Below are 25,483 nucleotides of genomic sequence, written 5' to 3'. Positions count from 1 at the left end.
TAGGGAGACAGTGCTTCTTTTGGCAAACTTTTTCTGACGTTTTGCTAACTCTAAACACTAGAGAAGATGCGTGTGTCTGGTTTTAGGAATCTAGTTCCTGTGATGTCTGAGGGCTCACAGGTCCCTGGTCAATCTGCAGTGACGTTCCTGCTGGAAAGTGAGACTACCCTCCTTTGGGAGGGAGGGACAGTTCCTCTGCTGACCAGCCAGGGTCTTGCCAGGTTGAAAGCAGGAATGCTCGAAGACTGGCATGATAATTAGAAGGAGACTCAGAACTAACTCTCTCTCTCGCGCGCGCTCTCTCTCTCTTTCTCTGTCTCTCTCTCGCGCGCTCTCTCTCTCTCTCTCTCTGTCTCTCTCTTCCAGTTGTTAAACAGTCTGTGGAGGAGGAGAGTTGCACGGCCTGCCCACTGGTGAGACCACAGACAGCTCTGAGACCAGGTTGTGCCCTACTTTGCCAGACCATGAACTCTGTGAGGAGGTTGGTAGAAACTGCCCTGTTACCAAAAACAGAGCTCAGCACATAGTAGGTGTTCAATAAATAGGTACTGAATGAATGACTGCAGGCTACAGATCCTACAGAAAGAGAAGAGCATGCCCCTTAAGGTCACCAATTAATAACACTGAAATCAGCTGAGAATAGTTAGGCTTCTCAAGAAAGTTATCAAACTGTACTCCCAGAATATTATTCATAAGAACAAATGATTTTTCACTAATTGGAATGAATAACAAGATAATTCTGCTTAAAGTAAGTTTTCTAAAGGCTCACAGAAGAAAAAATTCATGATTCTAACTTAGACCTTAAGTGGTTTACAATTTGACCTGAACTTTAGGGACTCACTGCTCACATCTCTGTACCTTCAGTTGCCCCTTTCCTTCTTTCATTTTAGCTTTCAGAGACTGGCCCAATCTGAAGGCTCCCACTGCCACCCCTGGGACAGGGGGAACAAATACATCTCATCTTGCAAGTGAACTGTGACTGAGGCATAGGGGCTCCCCGGAGTTGAGCTGAGGAGTCTGAACATTGGGATTGATTAGTGATGTCTACCACAGATGTGGGTTAAGGAAGCAGGGATAAGCAGTGTCTCTCATCCTGTCTTCTCTCTCTTTCAATCCCTGGTCCAGGATTTCATGGGATCCACAAGGTAAGCTTCACTTGGTTATCTACATCTCCAGCTCAGCAAGTGTAAGACCAAACTAATTGTTCGCTTCAGATCTATTCCTCTTTCAGATCATATTGATCAGCCTCCCTGGGGTTTCTTGGATTTGATCTTTCTTTACTTTTGGGTCATCACACGAATTCGGACTCTCCACACCTCCCATCTGGCTATTCCTACAATGGCTTCTTAGTGGGTCTCCCTCCTCTGAGGCCCACTGCCTTCTGACCCACAATATACCCTGTTCTAATCACTCTGAAGTGCTTTACTAATAAGGTCTAACACCCATTGTGTGACAGTTAAGCCTAACCTTGGTCATTCATTCATTCCCCTTCCTTTTCTTTTTCATTTAATCTTTATTAAATAAGCATTTTGAGATTGCTGCATCCAAAATGTCAGGTATGTGGTATCTCCTGAGGACACAAAGACACAGTCTGGGATGGTGAAGGTGGAGGGAGACACCTAAAAAATTAATTCCAATCGATGGCGACACATTTGTCCATGCTTTCCACCTGAAATACCTCTCACTCCACCTTCAGTTCTTTTTCCAGGCCTGGTCTGTCACCTCCCCTTGGAATCTGCCTCAATCCATCCTCTCCCAGCCGCGTTTCCTTTTCTCTCGTGGTGCCTACCACATTGCTAGCTGTTATGAAGGCCTGTTTGGGTCTGCCTACCTTCCTGTAACCCCTTTCTGCCAGCTTGAGTGTTCTGCCTCATTTCTATATAAGGTCAACGGTCCAGCACATGGTAGAGCTCCAATAAGAGTAGAATGGATTCAACTCCAGTTTTTAAGTAAATCCTTCCTGTGTTTTATTTCTCCTTACTGACACACAATCCGATTTCCTAGACCTGCCATCCATCCATTTGCCTTGATGTTGGGCTCAGGGCTAGGCTGCCTGGCCTTGCTGCTTATGGCCTGGGCATGTTAACCTCCAGGTGCCTCAGTATTCCCATCTGAATAAAAGGGATTATACTAGAACCCATCTCACCGAGTTATGGTGAGGATGAGATGAGTTAGTAATGCCTGTTAATGTGTTTAGAACAGTGGTGGCACGTGGTAGAGGGTGAGCCACAATTATGGTCATAAAAGGCTTTTCCAACATTTTTGGAAATAGGCCCTTTTTTCTATTTTTCCTTTAGGGCTGAATTCATTCAGTGTCGGTTTGGAACTATTACCCTCTCCTGCCTTGTATTTCATCCCTGTCCTGTGAGTTCTGGGGATCCTCTTGCCTGCCCAGGAGGGGTTGTGCTATGAGAGGGTGAGGGGAGGGAAGGGTGGCTGGACCAACCACTTCTGTCCAGGATGAATCACCACCCCCTCCCCTCACTGGGTTGACACCTGGTTGCCTAGCAACATCTCTGCAGCCACTTGAAATTTTATGGGGAGAACAATGTTCCCATTGAGCCCTCAAATCACAGTCCACTGAGTTCTGTGCAGCCTGAGGCTCAGTGACAAAAGCAAAATGAACAGAAGAAAGCACCAAGCTGCTCAGAGGACAGAGCACTGTGCAAGGAGACACTGTGCTGGGGTTCTAGCTACGCCTACCCTGGCAGGCTGAGCAACCCCGGGCAGCATGAGGTATTACAGAGGCCTTCGCCCAGGTCTGAGTTCCTAAAGCGGCCTTGTCACAGCCTCACTGGGCCAGCTGTTTCTACTCCCAGAACCTTGGCCTCTTCTCAGCTGTGAGAGTGAGGATTTAGCACCTGCTTGGCAGGGCTTTGGCAAAAATGAAATGAGATGATGCGTCATGTCTCTCCCTGACTCCCTCACTGTAGAGGAAAAGCCCACACAACCCATGGTGCTCCTGCAGCCTCCTGTTGTCCAGCCCCATTCGGTCCCCTGGCTTCATCTCCCACCCAATCCCCACTCAGGTCCCACCTCCCAGCCTTTGCACACCTTCTCCACTTTGCATCCTCTGGGTCTCCTCTGTCTTTGGATCCCAGGCTCTGAGAGGCTCCGCTCTGTTATTTCCTACCCAGCCCTTGTCTTATTTCCTCCAAAGTCCTTAAGTCAGTGGAAAATCTCTATTATTTTCCCATTTACAGGCACACCCCACTTTGTTGTGCTTCACAGATAGTGCATTTTTTCACAAATTGAAAGTTGGCGGCAACCCTGCATTGAGCAAGTCTACAGGTGCCATTTTTTCCAACAGCACATGCTCACCTCATTTTGCTAAATCACATTTTGTTAATTCTCGCAGTATTTCAAACTTTTTCAGGATTATTAAATCTGTTGTGATTTGTGATCTTTCATGTCACTACTGTAACCGTTTTGGGGCACCACGAACTATGCCCATATCCGATGGTGAACTTAATCAGTCAATGTTGTATGCGTTCTGACTGCCCCACTGACAGGCTGTTTCCTGTCTCTCCATCTCCTTGGGCCTCCCTGTTCCCCGAGACACAGTAATACTGAAGTTTGACCAATTGATAACTCTACAATGGCCTCCAAATCACTTTAAATCAAAAGCTAGAAATGATTAAGCTTAGTGAGGAAGGCATGTCTCATTAAGATAGGCTGAAAGCTAGGTCTTTTGTGCCAAATGGTTAGCCAAGTTGTGAATGCAAAGGAAAAGTTCTAGAAGGAAATTAAAAGTGCTACTCCAGTGAACACCCAAATGATAAGAAAATGAAAATATATTGCTGAAATGGAGAAAGTCTGAGTGGTTTGGATAGAAGATCAAACCAGCCACAACATTCCCTTAAGCCAAAGCCTAATCCAGAGGCCCTAACTCTCTTCAATTCCATGAAGGCTGAGAGAAGTGAGGAAGCTGCAGAAGAAAAGTTGGAAGCTAGCAGAGGTTGGTTCATGCAGCTTAAGAAAATAAGCCATTTCTGGCCGGGCTCAGTGGCTCACGCCTGTAATCCCAGCACTTTGGGAGGCCGAGGCAGGTGGATCATGAGGTCAGGAGATCGAGACCATCCTGACTGACATGGTGAAACCCCATCTCTACTAAAAATGCAAAAAATTAGCCGGGGTGGTGGCAGGCACCTATAGTCCTAGCTACTCAGGAGGCTGAGGCAGGAGAACGGTGTGAACCTGGGAGGTGGAGCTTGCAGTGAGCCAAGATCGCGCCACTGCACTCCAGCCTGGAGGACAGAGCGAGACTCTGTCTCACAAAAAAAAAAAAAAAAAAAAAAAAAAAAAAAAAAAAAAAAGAAAATAAGCCATTTCTGTAGCATAAAAGTGCTACGGAAGTGATTCCTTTAGAAATATTACTACTCATTGACAATGTGCCTGGTCACCCAAGTGCTCTTATGGAGATGTGCAAGGAGATAAATGCTATTTTCACACCTGCTAACACAACATCTATTCTGCAGCCCAAAAGTCAAGGAGCCATTTACACTTTCAAGTCTTATTTAAAAAATACATCTCATAAGGCAATAGCTGCCATCCATAGTGATTCCTCTGATGGATCTGGGCAGAGTAAATTGAAAGCCTTCTGGAAAGGATTCACCACTCCAGATGCCATTAAGAACACTGGTGACTCACAAGAGGAGGTGAAAATATCAACAAGAAAAGGAGTTTAAAAGAAGTTGATTCCAACCCTCATGGATAACTTTGAGGGATTTAAGACTTCAGTGGAGGAGGTCACTGCGGATGTGGTGAAAATAGCAAGAGAACGAGAATTCTTATCTTGTTCATTCATAAGAAGCAGCTCCTCCTCCATTCAAGTTTGATCATGAGATTGCAGCAATTCACTCACTTCTTCACGCTCCACTTACCTTTGGGTATCCTAACATTCCCAGTCCTAACCCCCTTCTCCCACCTCTTCCTCACTGGGATGCATTTGGAGAGATCACAGTATCAGAAATAGCACCCCCTACTTGGTTAGAACTTGGAGCTGTCAGCTGAGTGAGAGCCAAGTCCCAAGAGGCCACCAAGTGTCCAATAAAGAAAGGGTTTTAATAAGGCTTTTCCCACATGCCTATTTTCCCCAGAGTTAGCCATAGCTCTGTGACCCCTTTTCTTTACTGGACACTCGGTGGCCTCTTGGGACTTGACTCTCACTCAGCTGACAGTTCTAGGTTCTAACAGAGTAGGGGGTGCTATTTCTGACACTGTGATCTCTCCAAATGCATCCTAGTGTGGAAAGAGGTGGGAGAAGGGGGGTAGGACTGGGAATGTTAGGATACCCAAAGAGAAGTGGAGCGTGAAGAAGTGAGTGAATTGCTGCGATCTCATGATCAAACTTGAGTGGATGAGGAGCTGCTTCTTATGAATGAGCAAAATGATTTCTTGAGCTGGAATCTACTCTGGGTAAAGATGCTGTGAACATTGTTGAAATGATAGCAAAGGACTTAGAATATTCCATACCTTAGTTGACTGAACAGCGGCAGTGTTTGAGAGGACTGACTGCAATTTTGAAAGTGGTCTCCTGTGGGTAAAATGCTATCAAACGGTATTGTATGCTAGAGTAACCTTTCATGAAAATAGAGTCAATCTACGCAGCAAACTTCATGGTTGCCTTATTTTCAGAAATTGCCATTGCCACCCCACCTTTAGCAAGTGCCACCCTGATCAGGCAGCAGCCATCAGCATTGAGGCAAGACCCTTAACTGGCAAAAAAAATGATGACTTGCTGTGGACTCAGACAAGTGGCAACAATGTGAGTGTGTGACTCACTTTACTGTGATATTTGCCTTATTGCTGTGGTCTGGAACCCCCACTATCTCCTACATGGATGACTATACTTGCTTTTTTGCTTGTCACACACGCACACAAAGTCAAAATGTGTAAGCCCCATGAGGGCAGGGACATTGTTTTGTTGTTTTTGTTCACTACTCTTCTATCCCCAGGGCCTAGAACTGTGTTTAGCACATAGTAGGTGCTCAAGAAACATCTACTGAATGAATAACTTAAAAAAACTGGATTTCCCAGTGTCTGGCACTTGGTAGGTATTCAGAGGCCTTAGCTCTCTTGTTTCATTTTAGGTTTTGCTTTTCCAAAAAGGGGGTGGGCTGGCACCCTGAAACCCCACACTGTTTGATCTGACATCTACTGGAGGCAATTCTTTTAAAGCTATTAATAGCAAAAGATAAAAATAGCCCTTAATGAAAGCATGGTAGAAGAAAATCATCACTCCCAGCACTTTTCAGGGACAAAATTTCAGGAGAGAGCTGGAATGACATGTCCTAGAGGCTCTGAAATTTAAATACATGAAATAGGGAGAGAAAAATATATCTACAAGCTGAAAGCATCTGGAACACAAAGAGTAGTGCCTTGAGCCACGCAGGCCCTGGTTTGGATCTCACCTCTGTCACCTGTCAGTGCATGGCTTTGGGCACACTGTGCCTCAGTTTCCTCATCTGTAAGACAGTGATAATCCCGGAAGGAGATGCCATAATAAAGGGCATGTCCTTCCTCCTCTAGTGCTCAGAATTAAACCCCACGGCTGGGACCTGCCCCCAACTCAGGCGAGATCTCCATCAGCCTCCCACATCCAGGCTGCACAGGCCTGAAGCCTGACAGGCTCCCGGAGATGGTACTTGTTAGACAATTTAGTAATGCCTTGGGGCAGGTATGGGGGTGGGGATGACAGAAAAGCTGGCAGTTCTAGATCAAACAGTCAGCAGTTCCAGGAGCCAGAACATGAGAGGGAGAATTTTGTGGCCTGGCCTCGCGTTAACTGCAGCGGTTGAAAAACTGATTATTTTAAACCCCAGCGCTCACTTGCTCAATACTTTCCCCTCGCCTGGGTAATTAGATCTCCCAGGACTTCAAGAGGATGCTGGCGGCTTCACGCCAGAAGCGAATCTCACTCACGTGTCCTTGAGGCTGGCAAGGAGGTGGCAGGGGCGTGTCTTCGCTAGCTCAGATCACAGCCCCTCTGGGCTGAGCGCTGTCCCCCTGGGACCTGTCTCTTGGTAGGGGTCAAAGGGACACAGCTTCCTACGTCAAGGACTGAGGGAACGACAGGGAAGCCTGACCAGGGCATGTATAAGGAGGTAGCGGAGAGGCTGCTGTTGGCTTTGGCCAGGGTTAGATTCTCTGATGTCTCTGTGGCCCCCAAGTGGAGCTGGGCTGGGGAATCTGGTTGGGGTGGGGGGTGGGCTGGGGGAGGCGTCAGTATGCAGAGAGGCACCTCCACATGCATGCATCTGCTCCTGTTTTCAGTTACTTAGAATCCCTGCTAGGGCTGGGGTTTCAGAGGCCAGTGAAGTTGTCATGGTTCAGGAACCCAAAAGCCCAGGCTGGCGCCTGCCTCCCCACCAGATGTGCTCCAGCTACTTCTCTCAAGTGAACGGGAAACCCTTTAGCCACTTATGGGCTGAGGCGAAGTGTGGGAATAGAAAAGCTACCCTCAGCATTCTACAGTTTGCCTCTGCATTCTGCATTGGGGCCCACCCAGGGATTTTCCCACACGCCTATTTTCCCAGGGATTGGCCACAGTTCTGTGACCCCTTTTCTTTACTGGACACTTGGTGGCCCCTTCAGACTTGGCTCTCACTCAGCTGACAGCTCCAGTTTCTAACAGAGTAGGGGGTGCTACTTCTGATACTATGATTTCTCCAAAAACATCCCAGTGAGGAAAGGTGTGGGAGAAGGGGGATAGAACTGGGAACGTTAGGATACCCAAAGGTAAGTCCTGACTCTGGCCCCCCCTCGCTGTGTGACCCTGGACAAGTCACTCTCTCAGCCTCAGTTTCTTTACTATAAATGGGAGGTAAAAAAGTGTGTGTCCCCCTGAGCAGCTCTGTTACAAGATGAAACCATGAAGCTTATAGGGTCTCGTAGAGTGCCTGGGAGAACCCAAGGAAGGGACATAGGGGATCTGAAAATACTGAAGAGCAGAGGCCCCACTGTTACCCAACCTCAGCAATCTATGGAAGGTAGTTCCTAGGCATGCAGCATGTCAGCTGATGCTCAGGATAAATGTCACCTCCACAGGAAAGGCTGTCTTGATTGCCCACCTAGAGCTGCCCCTCCTTCAGTCACTCTCAAAGCACTTATCCACTCGATATTTTGTTGCTCATTAATTTATTCTGTATATTTTTTTCTGGACCCCTGGAAGCTTTGTGAAGAAGAGTATCTTTGTTGGTTCTGCTCACTGCTATATACCTAGCACCTAGGACAGCATCTAGCACCAAGCAGTTGCTCAATACATTGTTCTTTAATGTGGAGGAAAAAAAAAAAAAAAAGAAAGCTTCTTTGAATTAGTAAATGAATGCACTGTCTCAGCTAGGGTGTGGGGCATACCCCAGCAGGGGATGTGCCAAAATTTTTCAGGGAAGAGTAAGAAGCAGGAACAGAGGGGGAAAGCTCTGTAGTTTCAAAGGAAGCTCTGGGTTTCTACAGATTGGGGGCTTTGATCTCCTGTGGGCCTGGCAGACTGTCCTTGAGGCCCTCCTGCAACAGGGTATGGCTGGATCACACCAGGCCTGCAGGCCGCAGTGAGGAGTTTTGATTTCGTTCTAAGAGCAGTGGGAGCCACTGGGTTTTCAGCAGGTGATGGCACAACCTGACTTGTATTTAAGTTTACTCTGGCCATACAGGGGAGAGGAAGAAAAAAGGGAGGGGCTTGTAATACATTATTCTCATTTAATTTTCCTAACAACCTTATAGGTAGGCATATCTGGACCCCCTTTTCAGATGAAGAAACTGAGGCTCAGAGAGGGAAAGTGATTCACCTGAGACCACATAGTGAGTGAGCACAGGAGCCAGTGCTGGACTCCCAGTCCCATGGTGTCCCATGGCCAGGCCGTATCAAGTGGCTCCAGGACTGACAGCCTCCAATCCCTGGGTCTGGGACTTCTGATTTGTCTACTTATGGCCCATGAGGCCCACACCGAGGTGCCCTTGAGGATGTCACCGGCCAGCAGAAGGCAGATGAGTGAGGCCTGGAAATTGGGGTCAAGTTCTCAGTTGCCCCACTGGCAGATCAGGAATCTTCCCGGCCCCTCCCTTGGCCCCTCTTCCTCATATTTGGGCCTGAGCCCCAGTGTGGTTTGGAGCAACTGACAACTTTCAGGCTTCTGAGCCAGCATCCTGCGCCCTCTATGGGGGCACAGAGTCCTAGGAATGACCCTTCATTCCCTTTAACAAATGGTTAAGAGCACGAGGTCTGGTCTCATCCAGGCCTGCCTTTCACAGCTGTGCGGTGTGGGCAAGTCAGTCAACCCCTCTGTGCCTCAGTTTCCTCACATGCCAAATGGGGATAGGAGTGGCATCTCCCACCTCAGGGCCTGAGTTGTTGACACAAGGTGGTCAGCCACCAACCGGACCATTACCGGAACATGGGGCAGCACTTTCCCTCCGGCTCCCTTCCTAAATCAGATCCTCTGGCCTTCTGCTGGCCACCAGGTGGTCCCAAACAAGCAGGCAGCAGCAGGGGGGTCTGAGGTTCTCATTGTGCGGGTGGTGTGGTTCTTCATCCTGGCCACCTGAGCTCCTACATCTTCCTGGAGGGTCCACAGGCCTCCTGGTCAATCATGAATTCACTAGGCTTAGGATGCCCACTCTGCCCACATTTTGAGGTGAGGCCTAAGCCTTCAAGAGCACCTTTCCAGTATCCGGGCCACTCCAGACCCCTGAGGCTCCCATTCACTCTCATCTGCCTTATGGGTATTTGAGAAGACTCTGCCCTAAGATACTTCTCAACTTGGGCTGCCTATGTTCTTTTGGGGCATTTGTAAAGGTAGACTTTCAGGCAGGGTGACAGGTGGACAGGAGGTTTAGCTCATTTCCTTACCCCCCGGAGAAGGTGGGAGGGGTTGGGAAGTGAGGAGGTAGAGGTGGGTATGGCTGCTCTGAGCCTCCGTACCTCTCCTGGCTGGGTCCTTCAGTTCACTGTTCTCAGAATTAAGCCCTGGAGCCTTTTAAAAAGACTCTGGGACTTTAAGCACTATGAATTTAAAAAAGAAATAGAAAAGATACTATAAAAGAAAAAAAAATACAGCTTAAAGAAATTATCAAGAAGAGAAGCAAAGGCCTGTGTTGAGTTTTGGCTGTCCAGTGGCATTCTGCTTTCCTTTAGGGGATTTGGTCTCCCCATCTGGGAGGAGTCTTGGTGACTATCAGTCAAAGTGTCCCCACCTTCCTGGCCTAAGCGTGGGCATGTGATCAAGCTAGGCCAATTACCTCCCAGGGATGCTGTCTCCTGGGACGTAGAGTCAGTGATTAGCTGGTGCCAGCTCACACTTGCTTGTGAGAGCTGATCGCTAAAATTTCAGGTATTTTGTGAGCTAGTTGTTAATTACAGCCATCATTAGAAATCAATTACATAAACCTACAATTACATAAATTATATTTTAAAAGGCAACAAATACCCCAAACTTATCACCTCCTAATTATTTTACTACATTTCACTATTATCTATTCTCTCTAGTAGATAGTCTATTGTATCCGTGTGTTAGAAATACCGTATAATGGTGTGCTGCTGTGCCTCTCGTCCCAACTCTGTATTTAATGATGTCATGTGGGTAACGTGGTGGTATTTACACCAAGGAAATCAGTACCCACTACAAAAGAGGATTCCCTCCCAACTAGAGAGCTGGGGTTAACATTCACCAGCACAGTGTGCTTTGGAATCCTGAGCGACACAAGCACCAAAAGCAGCTGGAGTGGATTTTTCCCAATCTGCAATTCCCCAAAGGGACCTTTACTCAGTGAGTTGTGCCACAGATCCCTGCACATCCCCATTTTCTTCTGGAAAATCGAGCTGGGTTTTCCAGCCTTTGGTCCAACTTGGAGAGCCCACTCCTACGCTGCCCTCTAGCCTCCAGTATGCCGCCCAGTCAGCTTCTGTTGTTTACGACCAGCATGCCTTAGCGGACCCAGGCGGAGCGACATCGGCACACAAGCAGAAACAGGCTGAGGGAAGAACCATCACCCAGTGTCACCCTGCAGCCACAGCATGGGGTACATTCTAGATGTTTCCTGCTAGGCCGTTTCCCCTTGCATCTGTCATCCATGCAGCTTCACATTCTAACAATGTTTTTCCATAATGTCCCAAAGGCACGTGGAAAAGCTAAAAGGCACTTACTAACTTTCCTAATGTGGGGCACTTAGGAATTACTTGTCTTCTTTTCTCCTTTAGTGTTACACAGAGACATGGTTAAAAAATCTGGGACTGTGGATTGGGAGATCTGAGTTCTCATTGAGTTTTGTGCCAGAGGGCTGTGTGAGGTTGGGCAAGACGCCTCCCTCTCTGGGCCTCAGCTTCTTAACCTATAAGATGATGATGATAATAGTAATAGTAATAATAATAATAATGATGATGATCTCCACTTCCAGGGGTTTCCTGGGCAGTGCTAAGTGTGTTGACTCACATCAGCTCATTTATTACTTCTCACAGCCCAGGAATAAGAACGATTTCACAGATGAGTAAACAGATTCTGAGAGGTGATGTCACTTCCTCAGCACAACATAGTTAGTGGGTGGCAAAGCTGGGGTTCAGACCCAGGATGTCTGTCTCTTAACTCTCTCACCACACTGCCACTTCCTAACGCCCACTTCTTAACGCCCACCGAGCATCGGGCTTGGGAGACAGACACACCAGTACAGCAGTGAGCCTGTCCTTCATCACAGTCTTCTTGCTGTCTTGTTCACGTCCCCACTTTACAGAAGCGAAAGCTTCAGCTCTGAAGACTGAAGTGGTTTTCCTATGTCACAGTGTTCTGGGCTGAATGATGCTCCCACAAATCCATATGTTGAAGTCCTAACCCTCAGTACCTTAAAATGGTGATGGTGTTTGGAGACAGAGTCATTGTAGAGATAGGGACACTGCAGTTACTAAGTTAAGACGAGGCCATTAGGGTGGGCCTAATCCACGCTATGATTGACGTCCTTATACAAAGAGGAACTTTGGGCAGAGACACAGATATGCATAGTAGGAAGATAATGTGAAGAGACACTGGGAGAAGATGGCCATCGACAAGCCTCCAGAGCTGTGAGAGAATAAATTTCTGTCATTGAAGCCACTCAGTTTGTGGTCTTTGGATGGCGTGGCTGAGCTGAGGCTCTGTAGGGAGCCAGGAGGTTGCAGGGGAGACCAGGGAGTGGGGCGGGGGTGTCTCTGCCTCCTGGCCCATACCCACTGTGTGCTGAGCAAGTCCCTTCTCTCCTGGGTCTCAGTCTCCCCATGTGCACCCTGGGACTGCCAAAAAAAATGGTCCCTGAAGGCCCTTCCAGACCTGTTGTCTCATGGGTCCATGAATCCCTCAGGCTCCTATTCCAGCAGCTCTGACCCCACTGAGCTGGGGTGTGCTGAAGGGGGAGGACCCAGGGAACACTCCATTCTGCTGTTCTTTCCAGCAGAGCTTTCCCAAGGGCTCACCCAACAGCCTGCCCTCCTCAGTGTGGGCTGTTTCTCCTTCGTCCTACTTCCTGGCGATTGTTATGTCCAACTGCCTGCCAATCCAGTGTCAGATACTCTGATCACACTGTACCTGCATGTGACACTCTCCTCCGACCTCTGACTTCTTCTTTGTCTGCTGCCTGCTCTCTCCCTTTGGGGTGGAGGCTAGGGCAGGTGGGTCCTAGGGAGCCATCAGCCGAGGCACTAATTTCCACTGACTATAAATAACTCTGGGTCTGAAACCACAGCAGGGGCCTGGATTGCACCAGGAGGAGTAAGATAATCGTTGTGGGGTGAGGAGGGCGTGTATAAATAACTTACCCGCCCTGTCTGGGCCTCTCAGGTGACAGGCAGGCCTGGAGGCAGAGGATCTCTCCAGCTGAACTGGGGGCCTTTGTGGGACCCAGGCTGGGTGGATGACTCAGGTCCCATTAGCACTCGAGACGGCCTGCCTGCAGTTATACAGCAACATTTCTCACCCCTTAGCCCGTGTGACAGATGAGGAAACTGAGACCCAGGGAGGAGAAGTAATTGGAAACTGGGGTCTAGGTCCCTGGGCTTCTGGGAGCTAGAGAACTGTTGCCAGGGATGCCCAAATTCTGGTCCCCCGCTAAACCTGACCTTTGGGAGCCAGTGTGGGAGGGCCCTGAAGCTGCTTGGTAGAAAAGGACTGCTGGGCCAAGGCCTGGGGCAAAGGGCCAAGGGCACTGCCCTGGCCTGGGCTCTGATGGGACAGGGTTTTGAGGTCATGAATTTTCAAGTGAAGAGAGGCCTGGGGTCTGGCCGTGAGTCAGCCACCCTTTGACCCATCTGATGTTTGCATAGTGAGGGCATCAAGGCTGACAGTTTCACATCAGTAGAATGTCTGAGCCTGGAGAAGCCTCAGAGACTACCAGACCAATATTCTTTATTTTCCAGATGGGGAGGCTGAGGCACAGAACAGGGTGGAGGGAGCTTGGAGAGAGTCCCAGTCCATAAGGGCCAAAGTCAGGCTGGTCTCCGTCCCTGCCCAGCATGGGTGGACTAAGCACCCTTTTCCTGCACAGTCACATGCATCCCCCTGACCCTGCAAAACCAACTTCACCTAAGGCCCCTGGGCCAGGCACGCTGTGTTCTCTCATTTAATCCACAGCCAGTGTGGCCCCTGGAAGCCACACAGTGTCTGCTCCATTTCACAGATTTAACAAATGATGCATTAAGAACTTATGTGATCTGTGCCCCAACCCAGGCTTTTGGATACTCTAGTTTAGCATTTTTCTCCAGTATCAGAGGTTTTCAATTTTTTTTTCTTTCTTTCAACAATTTTTTTAAATTAAAAAAAAAAAAAGTCTTCAAAGCATTTAAAAAGGAGTATCAGGCCGGGCACAGTGGCTCATGCCTGTAATTCCAGCACTTTGGAAGGCTGAGGTGGGCGGTTTGCTTAAGGCCGGGAGTTCAAGCCTGGTTCACTGCAACCTTTGCCTTCCGGGTTCAAGTGATTCTTGTGCCTAGCCTCCCGAATAGCTGGGGTTACAGGCATGTACCACCACACCCGGCTAATTTTTGATACCCTGTTTCTACAAAAAAATAAAAAATAAAAAAATTAGCTGGGCAGGGTGCCTCATGCCTGTAGTCCCAGCTACTTGGGAAGCTGAGGTGGGAGGATCACTTGAGCCCAACGAGGTCGAGGCTGCAATGACCTGTGATTGTGCCACTGCACTCCAGTCTGGGCAACAGAGCGAGACCCTATCTCAAAAAAAAAGAAAAAAAGAAAAAAAAAAACAAAAAAGGAGTGTCTCTGGTTCATGGTGGGTGAGAAGCCCAGAGTCCCATCCATTCAGCATCCCCTTGTCCCATGGGGCACTTCTGTGGAACCTCAAGGCTCTGGGGAACCCAGTGTGAGAACCATTTCCCCAACCCTCTGTTTCCCTGCAGCCAGTGAATTCACTGGCTCTCCATGCACCTGGAGAAGGCTGTACTCAGGGCCTCACCTTATGGAGCTGGAGGCCCATTTCACACTCACAGGGACATAAACACTATTGTCCAACCTGAGAGTCTGCATACACAGCACGAACAAACAGACTAAAAACCAGAGTCTACAAAAATGAATCTGTAGTTCATGGGCTGGAGTTCTCTGTGCTTTGCGATCTGTCCTAGGTTCCAGGTACAGCGAATTCCTCACTGTTCCTTGTACACATCCTGGTTGTCATCACAGGGCCTTTGCTCACACCCCATTAACTGCGTGTGCTTTCCTCCCCATCTCTGCACACTCAACTCTGCCCTGTCCTTCCAGGCCACACTCAGAGGAAGCTATTCCTGATTTTGTCCCCAGTTAGGCGGGGATCACTCCTCCTTCGTCAACCTTTAGAAGGTTTCCTCTTGCAGTAGTTATTTTTGTCAGTAGAAAGCAGCGGACCGAGGAGGTCATGTGTGCACATTTGGGAGCCAGACAGTGTAGGCACCAATCCTAGCTAGGTCACTTGTTAGGGGTGGTGCTCTGAGCCTCAATTTCCTCATCTGTAAGCTGGGATGACGACAGTTCCTGTTTCACAGGGGTGATGTGAAGATTATAGGAGAAAATGCCATGAAGCCTCAGCAGGGAGCCTGGCTGCTGTTAGTGCTCAATATGTGTTAATTACTCTCTAGCATCATAGCTATAACTAGCATCATGGCTAGTAACTAGTATTATAGCTAGACTGGGAGAGTCTTAAGGTGGGAGCAGTTTACAATCCACCTTTTCACCTCCCTTTCCTGGGAATCTCTAGGGAGCTTTGGGGAGTAAGGGGATCTGGAAGGGGTTCCTCCTTCCTCCTCCTGGCTACACCAAGGCCTTGGCTTCCTGCTGCTGGCTGCCATCTTTCCTATTGATTCTTGCCTGCCTCTGTGCCCTTGGAGTTGTTTCCTGTCTTTCTTTCTTTTTTTTTTTTTTTTTTTTTGAGACAGTCTCACTCTGTCACTCAGGCTGGTTTTGGCTCACTGCAACCTCTGCCTTCTGGGTTCAAGTGATTCATGTGCCTTAGCCTCCCAAGTAGCTGGGATTACAGGCATGCGCCACCACACCCAGCTCATTTTTGTACTTTTAGTAGAGATGGGGTTTCACCATGTTGGCAAGGCTGGTCTCGAACTCCTGACCTGAAGTGATCCACCTGCCTTGGCCTCCGAAAATGCTGGGATTACTGGTGTGAGCCACTGCACCCGGCATTTCCTGTCTGACATCCTCTGCCCCCTTGAACCAAGAGACGACATCCTTGAAGGCTGGCCCTGTCCCCATCTGCCCACCTGTCCTATGTGTGGCCACATCACACAGACACTGGCTCCTGAGAAAGCATATGAAAGAGATCTGGGTCTCTTCCCAGAAGAGTACATGTGGCCCAAGCTTGCACATATTAGGTGCACAACATATGTTTGTTCAATAAATAAATGTTTGTCCACCTCCATCACTGCTTAGCATGTTAGAAGCACGGGGAAGCAATGGAGATGTTTCATCAGTTCTAGGAGGTGAGTGTTATTATCATATCATTTACAGGTGGGGGAATTGAGGCTCAGAGTGAGGGAATGACTTAAGGACTTAGATGGTGAAGCTGAGACTCAAAGTCAATGGTCTCTATATTCCTTCCCTTTTCTGAGCACATAGGAGGCACTTAGTGATTAGTGCATATTGATTCTGCAAAACAATAATGCCTTCATAGTAAGAATCAGGGCCCCTTTTCTCTCCAAGCCTTGTTTCCTACTCAAGGGGCTGCTGTGAGGATCCCAGAGAACAACGTGTTGGAAAGGCCTGGCTCTTAGTTTGCTCATAGTAAATGAGAGCCGGGGTAGTTTTGGGACTCAGGCCTCTGCATGGTGGGTCTGCCTCATGCTCTGCCTAAAGTGAGACCCATGGAAACGCTGCCTTTACAACCCATCTCTTCCACCACCTCTCTGGGTACCTGACTATGGGAAGCACCTAGTGGGCTAAGCAGCATTGCTCATGGGACATGAAGACTCCCTAGTCTTACTGGAATCACCTGGAAGCCTTTCAGTCAGCTGCTGGGCAGGATCTTTCTCTATCGGTCCTGTGCTCTCCCTGCCACCCCATGGCCTGCAGAATTATTTGCCTAGCAGACTCTACCACCCCAGCCTATGACCATCGATAGCATGCATTGATTGACATGTGGGTTATTTTATTGATGATTCAGAAGGATATGCAGGCAGCATTCTGGAGAGCATCCACACATGATTCATCAGAACTTCACATTAAACTGTGTTTTGAAGGATTTTTTTCCCCCATGGTAGTGGTGATGGGGGAGGGGAGGTGTATAAGCATTGCAAATCAAATACGGGACTGACTTTTTTTTTTTAAACCAAGACTCATATGCATTGCTCAAGCCCACTGATCTACCAAACAAGCTGCTTTTCTCTTCTTCACTATTTAAAACCCAAAGTCTCCCTTGAAGCCACACAGAGAGTTCCCAGCAGAGAATAATAACAGTAATGCTGAAATAACACCTACCATGTGCCAGGCACTAAGTGCTTTACACATATTACTTTAATGCTTACAGCGACCCTATGAAAGAGGCACTGTTATGATCTCATGTTACAGATGAAGACACTGAGGCACAGTTAGATAACTGGTCCAACGTCCCACAGCTGGATAAGAAGTGGCGCCAGGATTTGCACCATTATACCAAGTTGGCCTCTTCCCCACTGGGACACTAGTCATAGACCCAGTCAGCCTGGACAGTCCCAGCTCATGCCTAGCACCCTGGTGTAATTACTAATGGTGCCGTGGTTTGGCTGGTAGAATCTTTAACCATGTTATATTTCAGGTAGTTCTGAATCCTACCTTCTCTCCTCAGCTGTCTCCTCAATTCTGTTTTCTCCCCATCTAGGCCATGCTCTCCTCAAGAGTAGGGAATGTTTCTGCTCTTCCTGCCCAGCCCACAGTAGGAACCTTCCATGCTGAAGTGGGTCCACAGCCTCTCCTCCATTTTCCTTCTCTCTTCCAATCTCTTTGGGGTGTTGGTGGACTGACCCTCATGCTCTGGTTGAGCATGTGACCAGGTCTGACCTATCAGCCTACTTCATCTTTAAGCTGCAGTGATTGGCTCAGGAGTGGCCACGTGACTACAAGTGGCCCAATGAGAGCATAGTCTGGGATTTTAAAGTGGGCTGGGCGTACCAGGAAAGGCCAGGCTGCCCTGTTGGCTGGGAAGGGAGGATGTTAACCTGAAGCTGCTGGAGCCGCCGTGTGCTGCGACCCGCCTGAAAATGAAGCCAATACAGAGGACAGCAGAAGTGAAAGTAGGAGAGGGAAGGATAGAGTCCTCTTGACAGCATTTGAGGCCCTGGAGCCAGCCGTGCCGGAGGCCAGACCTATCCCTGGAGTTTTCAGTTGCACAAACCAGAAAACTCCTTTTGTGCATAAGCCAGTTTGAGATGGGTTTCTGTCAGATGGAGCCCTCGTGGATAAAAATGCTCAGCAAATACTGGGCCTAGATTCATCTGTAGAAAACTTTCAAAGCACTTTCACCTCACTGTCTGCAAAAGGCAGAGAGTGGAAGTAGTACAGTTCCCATTTCACAGATGAGAAAACTGAGGTTGTGGGAGACTAAGTATCTTGCCTGAGGTTTCCCACATACTTGGTGACACAGGCGAGGCTGGGGCACCTCACCAGTCGTCATGTCTTTCCCTCCACCCCTGCATTTATTTGAGAAGGCAGCTGTGTTTCCTCAGCCTCTTGCATACTCAGGAGTTTTTCCTCCTCTAGGCCTCATACCTGACAGAGTCCTGGGCCTTAGAAGGGAGCATGGGCCGCTTCCAATGAAAGCCCTGGTGCGGGGCTGCAAGGCTTTCCCACTCATCTCTGGCCAGGCAGTGAATTCCCCATGCGGACTCCGTGTCTGGGCAGCCTCCACGCATGACCCTGCCCAGGCTTCCGCCGTGTCTGTGGCTGCCCTGGCTTCCCTGTTGACCTCTCGGGGTCTCAGTGATCCTTGGGTTGATGGAACACAGAGAGAACTAGAACGTGGTAATAACACATGAAGACCCCTGGCCCTGCCTCCACATCCTCCTGCTACTCAGCTAGCGGCAGCCCCATGGACGTTCTCGTTCAATATCATATTCACATGCAGCACAAAGCACCTGCCATCTCCTATGATCTGCTCTCTTGTTTTGCCTCAGCCCTGCTCTCTCCTCCACTTGGGCAGGCTGTGGGATTCATACAAAATTAACCGGAGGTTCCGTTTCACAGCACTCTGCAGTATCCAGTTCCCACTCCACCCTGCTGCCGCCCCATCTTTGTCCCCCTTATCAACCCCGCCAGGAAACATGCTACGTGGCAAACACCCAACAGCAACCTATCATCGTCACCCTTTCTGACAACTCAAGGTGGGTGCAGGTGTCAGGAAGTGAGCAATGAGGGATGTGTGTGCAATGGCTCAGGGCAGCACAACGCTGGGCTCAGGGAACTGGAGCCATCTGCTCCATGGGTGACACAGGGTGTCCTGTGTCTGTCCCCAAGCCTGCAGCCTTCTGTCTCATGAAAGGAGGGGCACTGGGACATCCTCTGCCTCTTCTTTCTTCCTCCTTTTCTTCTTTCCACAAATATTTCTTGAGCTCCTAGGCAATGCATCAGGTGTTGGAGACATGGTGGAGAATGACACAGAACTCCTGCCTCTAGGCCTCCCGGACCACCTGGCATTAGCCACCCATCTTTCCATCTCCTCTCATGGCATGTTAACTCTGCATTGGGCACTGCCACTGTCTTATCTGACTGCCTAATTCTTTCAAGGGGATGGGGCCCATGCATGCTGTTTTTAAAAGAAACACTGGAGTATAATAACAATGATAATAAATACTACTCTGTTGGTGTCTAGGGTCTGCCTTGCACAGTGGCTTATCTAATTTAATCCTCACACTATTTGCATGAGGTGGGTACTGTTATTACCCTCACTTCACAAATAAGTCAATTGAGGTTCAGAGGTTAAATTGAACTCTCCCGGTGTCTCTTGAAGAGAAAGACACTCAGGAATGGAACTCAGATTTCTGGGATTTTAATGTCCTTGGCTGGAACAGTGTAGAAAGGAAGGGAACAGTAGAGGTAAGAAGATAAAGGCGTTAATCAGAATGGAAGAGAACCAACAGTGGAAGAGGAAAGAAGTGGAGCTTAGATGCGAGTAGAGGCTGCCCTTGGCCTCACAGCCTCATGGGGGGGCCAGTTTACCCAACAGGTGTCACCAAAGTTGAGTCTCCAGGTGGGACATCCAGTACTGCCGGGCTGTGGGAGCTGAGCCACACCCTGAGCTGGTTGCCAGTGGTGCCTTGGGTGAACACTGATTCCCTGTGGCCTCAAACCCCATTTGTCACTTTCAGAGATCTTTTTGCCTAAAATTAGCTGGACTTGAATGGGAAGGCTAATTTATGTGTGGCCTGGAGCATTTCCTGCAGTGTGACTCAGAGGCCAGCTCCCTGCTCACGCCAGCAGATTAGGGGTAGGGGGTGTTGGGAATGGTCAACCTGAGTCCCTGTGTCTGGAGCTGGCACAGCCCAGACCACAGAGCTTTTAAACTGGGGCTGGGGCGGTGCCAAGGATTTCTCTAAATCAGAAGATGGCCAAGTAGAGTGGGACAGATGCTCCATATGAGGCAGTAAAGGAAGTATCCCTTGGCCCCACACTATTCAGGCCTTGTCCTACAGTGGACGCCAGACGACTGTTCCCAGGTGACCGTGCTTGGCTCAGGTCTGAGCATGGGGCTGAGTTCAAAGCTTGCTCTGACATGAACTGTGGCAGTGACCTCGAGCCTTCATATCCCCCTCCATAAAACGGGGTAACAGCACCTGTTTCTAGGAACACATGTCATAGAGATGCATAACAGCCTTGTACAAAATGTTTCTCAGGTGCGGACATTGGCCACCATTCCACCCTTTCCGGAGAACATGCCTGCTTTTTCCCGAGTGATGATACTCATCATGAAAACAATGACAAGAGCTGACATTTACTGAGCATTTTGATGCTGGGCACTTGACCTGATTTTATTCAATATTCACAGCCTATTTGATTGGTGGGGAAATGGAGGTGTTTAGTCGCTGGGGTCAATCCTACCACACAGAACTACCCGTGTGTCAGGGACTGGTCTAAGCTACTTCATTTTGTCCTCCCCCGGCTCTGTGAGGTAGTCACTATTACTGTCCCTGAGTTACAGATGAGGAAATAGGGGCACAAAGAGTTTGAGTAACTTAAGAGTCCCATAGCAGGCAAATGGCAAAGCTGAGATTTGAACCTAGGATGCCCAAGTTTGGGTCTGTGGCATTATGCTCTTCTGCCCCTCCCCAAATTTCTTCCAGTCCTGTACCTCCCAGGCCCCTGGGAGATGCTTCTAGGGACCAATGTGGCAGGAGCTCTAGGGAATGCTATGATGGGCTTTTCTTCTTCTCAGAGATCTTGCCCATCAGAGATCTCATTTGGTTCTCATGAATGATCAGGAAACCAAGGCTCAGAGAGGTCAGACGAAAAGGCCCAAACGCACATGGCTGGCAGGCGGCACAGCAATAGAGATGTCATTATTGTTTCCATTTTACAGATGAGAAAACAGAGTTCTTTACTTTTCACTTAAAGCCTCACTTCTTGCAGCATACCAGTTATTCTGTGGAATTCCCTCTAAGAAACGCTGCTGTAGGCCATACTACATGCTTTCTCTTCTCTTTCCTCCATAACCAAGTCCAAACACCTCTCACTCCACGAAGCCTTCCCTGACCTTCACTGCCCAGCAGCCTCACCAGTGATGAGTCCTGGAGCCCTTGCTGCACTTGGTCTTGATTATCTGCAGTTTGGGCTGCTTAGCTGTCTGAGAGCTCCCCCACCTTAGGCTGGGACTTAGTAGCTGTGTCTCAGGGTTTTACTGGGTCCTCTTCTGTGCCAGGCACCAAGTTGGGCACAGGATGTACAGAGAGAGCAAATAAGGTTCTTGCCTCAGGTAGGCAATGCTCCCTCTAGCAGTACAGAGTAGGCTCCCAGGAACCAGCCAGAAATGGCCCTGTAAGGGTGCTGGAACTTGGCCATGTGCTGCTCAACTTCCCAGCTCTGGGGAGTCTTTCTGGTGGGAGGGGTAGGTGGTTTTCTTAACTAGGGTCCACAACACTGCTTTGGGGGGTCTGGAAACCCACAAATAGTGTGAGCCACACCTGTTGCACATGGTTGGCTGATTTTCCAAGAGAGGGGCCACAGTGCCCATCAGCTTCTCCCCAGGGACTGGGGCTGAGAGACATATAAGAATTCCTGATTCAAGGCAATCTCCTAGTCCCCAATCAACAGGCAAAGGCCACTTGAACAACCCTGCCTGCCAGCAGTGCTCATGTACCAACCTGATGGTGGAGGGGAGCACGGACCATTCTGCCAGGAATAAGTGACCACAAGAGGCTGGGACCCAGAAGTCTCCAAGCAAAGCCTATGCCCATCTTAGGGCCACAAGCAGCTGTTTTTAAGCCCCATGCTAGAACCATACTATGAGGAAAGGTGACTTTCTCTATTCCCACCCTCCCCGCCAAAACAAAACAAATAGCACCCAGTGAGAAAAGGTGTTTCTAAACTTCTGCCTGGGCCCAGGCTGTGGGCAAAATGTCAGTGAGAATAGTCAATATGGGAAGAAGAACCAGTGTTAGCTTTTTTGTGACCCAGGAGAGCAGACAGAGAGACAGATAGCTGGGAGTTGCTGGGTGTAGTGGAGTGTAGGCACACATGACCTCTGGACTGCCAGGCAAGCCCTGGTGGGACCCAGCAGCCGCTGCCAGAAATGCTTCCAGGGCTAGAGTCCAGCAGGGCCCAGGGCTCAGAGGACTGGACAGAGGAGACAGGCTCCTCTTCTGTCAAAGAGGATAACAGTTCCGATGTTGCCTGCCTCCCAGGTGGTGGTCGATATCTGGGGAAGGACCTGACATCCACTTCTCCCTAGAATAATCATGGCTGCCACTTTGAGCACCTACTGTATGCCCAGTCATGCACTAGGCATTGTCAGGTAGGCATTGGTCCATTTTCCAGGAGAAGAAATCGGTGCAGTTTTGCACAAACTTGCAGGGTTGGGAGCGTCAGTGCAGAGCCTCACACGCATGCCTGTAGGGTTAACATAGGGAACGCTTCCTTTCCATGGTGAGCTGAAGGTAACTTGTGGCAGGTAACGCAAACTATGAGCTCTGGTGCCCAAGTTGGGCTGACTTCTCTTGTCTCTGTTTTGGGGCAGAGGACCTAGCTTTGGTCCCTTCCAGAAGAGCCCCCAGGAGCTGAAACACACTCTCTCTAAAGATCCCAGGCCTGCTTAAGTTGGCAGTTGCAAGAAAGCCCCACTGCACCCTCAGGGCAGGACACACAACGCCATCTGTCACCCTTCCCATCACAGCCATCTTCCTACTGCTTTGTCTGCCCAGCAACTCTAGAGCCGCGATGCCCCAGAGCCCCAGCGATCCCCAACCAGAGTCTGGATTTGAGAGACAGACTTGATTCTAGCCCAGTGTCAGGGGATTGGCTGCAAGTTGGTGGTGCTACAGTTCCACACTCAAGCCCACACTAGGGAATTTCTGGAGCCTGGGGAAGGAAGGACCGGGCCTGCGCACTTGGAACCCCAAATCCCCTCCTAGGCTTGGATGCAGGTTCCATGTTGGTTCTACCCAGTGGCCCTTCTGCCTCTGCCTCAGAGACTGGTGCCTCCCACATTAACAGAATGTTGAACTCACCACTCTGCGGCTGTGGGGCCCCTTGTCTCCAGAACACAGTCTTGACCCAGCTCTCTTCCTGCTGTTCTCTCTGAGGGTGGCCTGGGTCACACCCAACCAGTGATGAAGCCCTGTTCCTCAGCCTATTCAGAGGCGCTGACACTCAGCTAGAATGCACTACAATGGCCATTCTGGCATTTCAGTCTTTTTCTGACACATCCCTGCTGTTACGTATTATGAATATGGCCCCTGTGGCCAATTCAGATGGTGGCTACCTAGGCTGCAGCCCTAGGTTCAAGTCTCAAACACTTACCTTCAACAGGTGAGGTTTTGAGGCGCCGGCAGATGGCTTCAGTGTCCCCATAAGTCTCCTTGATCTTGACCACAGCCTCAGTGCCCCGCAGCTCCATGAGGGAGCGGAGCTCCTCCATTGTGCACCCAAACTCACCCCCATGGCTCGACTCATTTCTTTGGTTTTTGGAGTAAAAGTCGCTGTTGGTCATGTCACCCATGTTTGCTGCGGTTCCTGCTCAGGCTGGGCCCGAGGGTCAGCGCTGGACAAGAGGCTGCTGGGTGATGGCTGCTTGTGGCTGTCCTCAGCACACCCTCACTGGTCAGCTGTGGCACCAGGTGGCCGACTCCGGGTCCCAGGGGGTGGGGGTGGCCGAGGCGGGCTGGTGACAGTGGTGATGAGCTCCAAGGGGTGTCTCCCGGTGTGGGACGAGGTCCAGGGGCCAGAGGGGCTCAGGGCTGTAGACCCAGGAGTCTCCATTCATTAGGGCCCATGCTGCTCCCTGGAGCTGGCATCTACATGGTCAGGGGTGGTGGCTCCTGTGGGATAAGTACAGAGTGAGTGACAAAGGCCAGGCACTGGAGGCCACATGGGATAGGTGCTCAGGAAGGCCCCAGGCACACACACAGCAACCCAAACAACACTGACTACACACACGCACCCTAACACACCAGCTCACACTGTAAATCTAATGGTACTACTGCCAACCCAGGCACTCCACGATATGCCACCCTCAAGGCATAGCCCCATAACACACTCTAACTCCCTATTTGTGAACTGTGCTGTGGAACACACTGGCTTCACAGCACACACCCTGTGTGTACACACATCCCCCAACACATACCTTCTGGCATGTCCTTGTGCCCTGCGCCACTGCCACACACACATCAACACCCAGGCCTCATGCACCAGCTTTGAGCCATACAACTTAACCTCCCCACCCTTTTCCCTCAAGAACTGCTGTGCTCACAGGCCCTCTGAGCACACCCAGACTCCATTTCCCTCTTTCTCTCACTATCCTTAACATGTTTACACACGCTCTATGTCCACACAATCTGGGACACACTCCCCCAGATACACAGTTCCCAGGTTCCCCCCCACCCCACAAATCCTCCCCCCACCCATGCCACCTGTGTCCACCAATACACTCTTCTCCCACATCCCTCCCCACTCAGGTCTCACAGGCATGGGGATGGGAGAAAGCCCTCCACCTGCAGCCACAGGCCCCCACTGTATTAATCGAGGCCCTCAGCCTGGCCGGAGAAGCCAGCTCATGCATATTCACAAGAATTCATTGAGCCCAGAGCTTGGTCCCAGTATGAGTTCAGGTCCATGGAGCCCTCACCTGGCGCGGGGAGGAGGTCCCTATAGACCAGCACCACGGACAGCGGCTGCCCGACCCTCTCTGGAGCCCAGGAGGAGGTGGGAGCTCTGGCTTCTCCCTGCCCGCCCGGCCACCCTTGCAGGATTGCGGCATCTGTGGGGCTGCCAGGAGAGAATCCAATCCGCCCCGACACCCAACACCGGAGGCCGAGGCCCCAGCAAGCGTTGGGTGACAAAGGGCCCCAGCTGAGCTCGGCTGGGCCTGGCACAGGGACCGGCCCTGCCCAGCAGTCATGGACAGCTGGTCATCCTGGGCCCAGGACAGTGAGGGGAAGGGGTAAGGGAAGGAAGGCAGGACTGACCCCCTCCCAAGCTCCAACTCCTCCCCTGCCTTATCTCTATCTTAATCTTTCATCTTTCACACATTTTAGAGCTTGAGGCATTCTAGGGCTAAGTCACTTTCCCAGCGAGGAACTTGAAGCTCAGAGTCAGAGAGGGAAAAGTACTCTTCCAGAGTCACACGGAGTGAGAGTGCTGAGGAGCGCAGAAGGAAATGGTCTCCTGGCTCACAGCCCCGGGCTCCTCCCTTTCCCCTAGGGGGTGCTCCCGCGTTTGTCTCCCAAGAGCCCTGGTGGGAGGGAGGACTGTGCCAGGCAGTTGCTAAGAACACAGTATACTGGCATCAGAGCGATTTGGGTTCAAATCCTGGCTGTGGGACCCTGGGGAATTTCCTTCAGTTTTTGGAGTCC

General features: G+C 49.9%; 1 protein-coding gene across 13 annotated transcripts in view; it reads right to left on the bottom strand.

Moving 5' to 3' along the window:
• Nucleotides 1-25,483, bottom strand: part of ATP2B2 (ATPase plasma membrane Ca2+ transporting 2) — a 381,947-nt gene that overhangs the window by 107,126 nt on the left and 249,338 nt on the right. For all 13 annotated transcript variants that reach the window (XR_012090577.1, XR_012090579.1, XR_012090580.1 and 10 more), the window contains one exon: nucleotides 23,433-23,950. Coding sequence is in view for 8 of the 13 variants with exons in the window: in XM_073009848.1 (XP_072865949.1) it covers nucleotides 23,433-23,631 (199 nt within the window). In the remaining 5 variants the exon portion in view is untranslated. The remainder of the gene's footprint in view (nucleotides 1-23,432; nucleotides 23,951-25,483) is intronic.

The sequence above is a fragment of the Chlorocebus sabaeus genome, chromosome 22 (assembly GCF_047675955.1).
Source record: "Chlorocebus sabaeus isolate Y175 chromosome 22, mChlSab1.0.hap1, whole genome shotgun sequence".
Taxonomy (NCBI): domain Eukaryota; kingdom Metazoa; phylum Chordata; class Mammalia; order Primates; family Cercopithecidae; genus Chlorocebus; species Chlorocebus sabaeus.
This window is presented reverse-complemented; position numbering and strand designations above follow the sequence as displayed.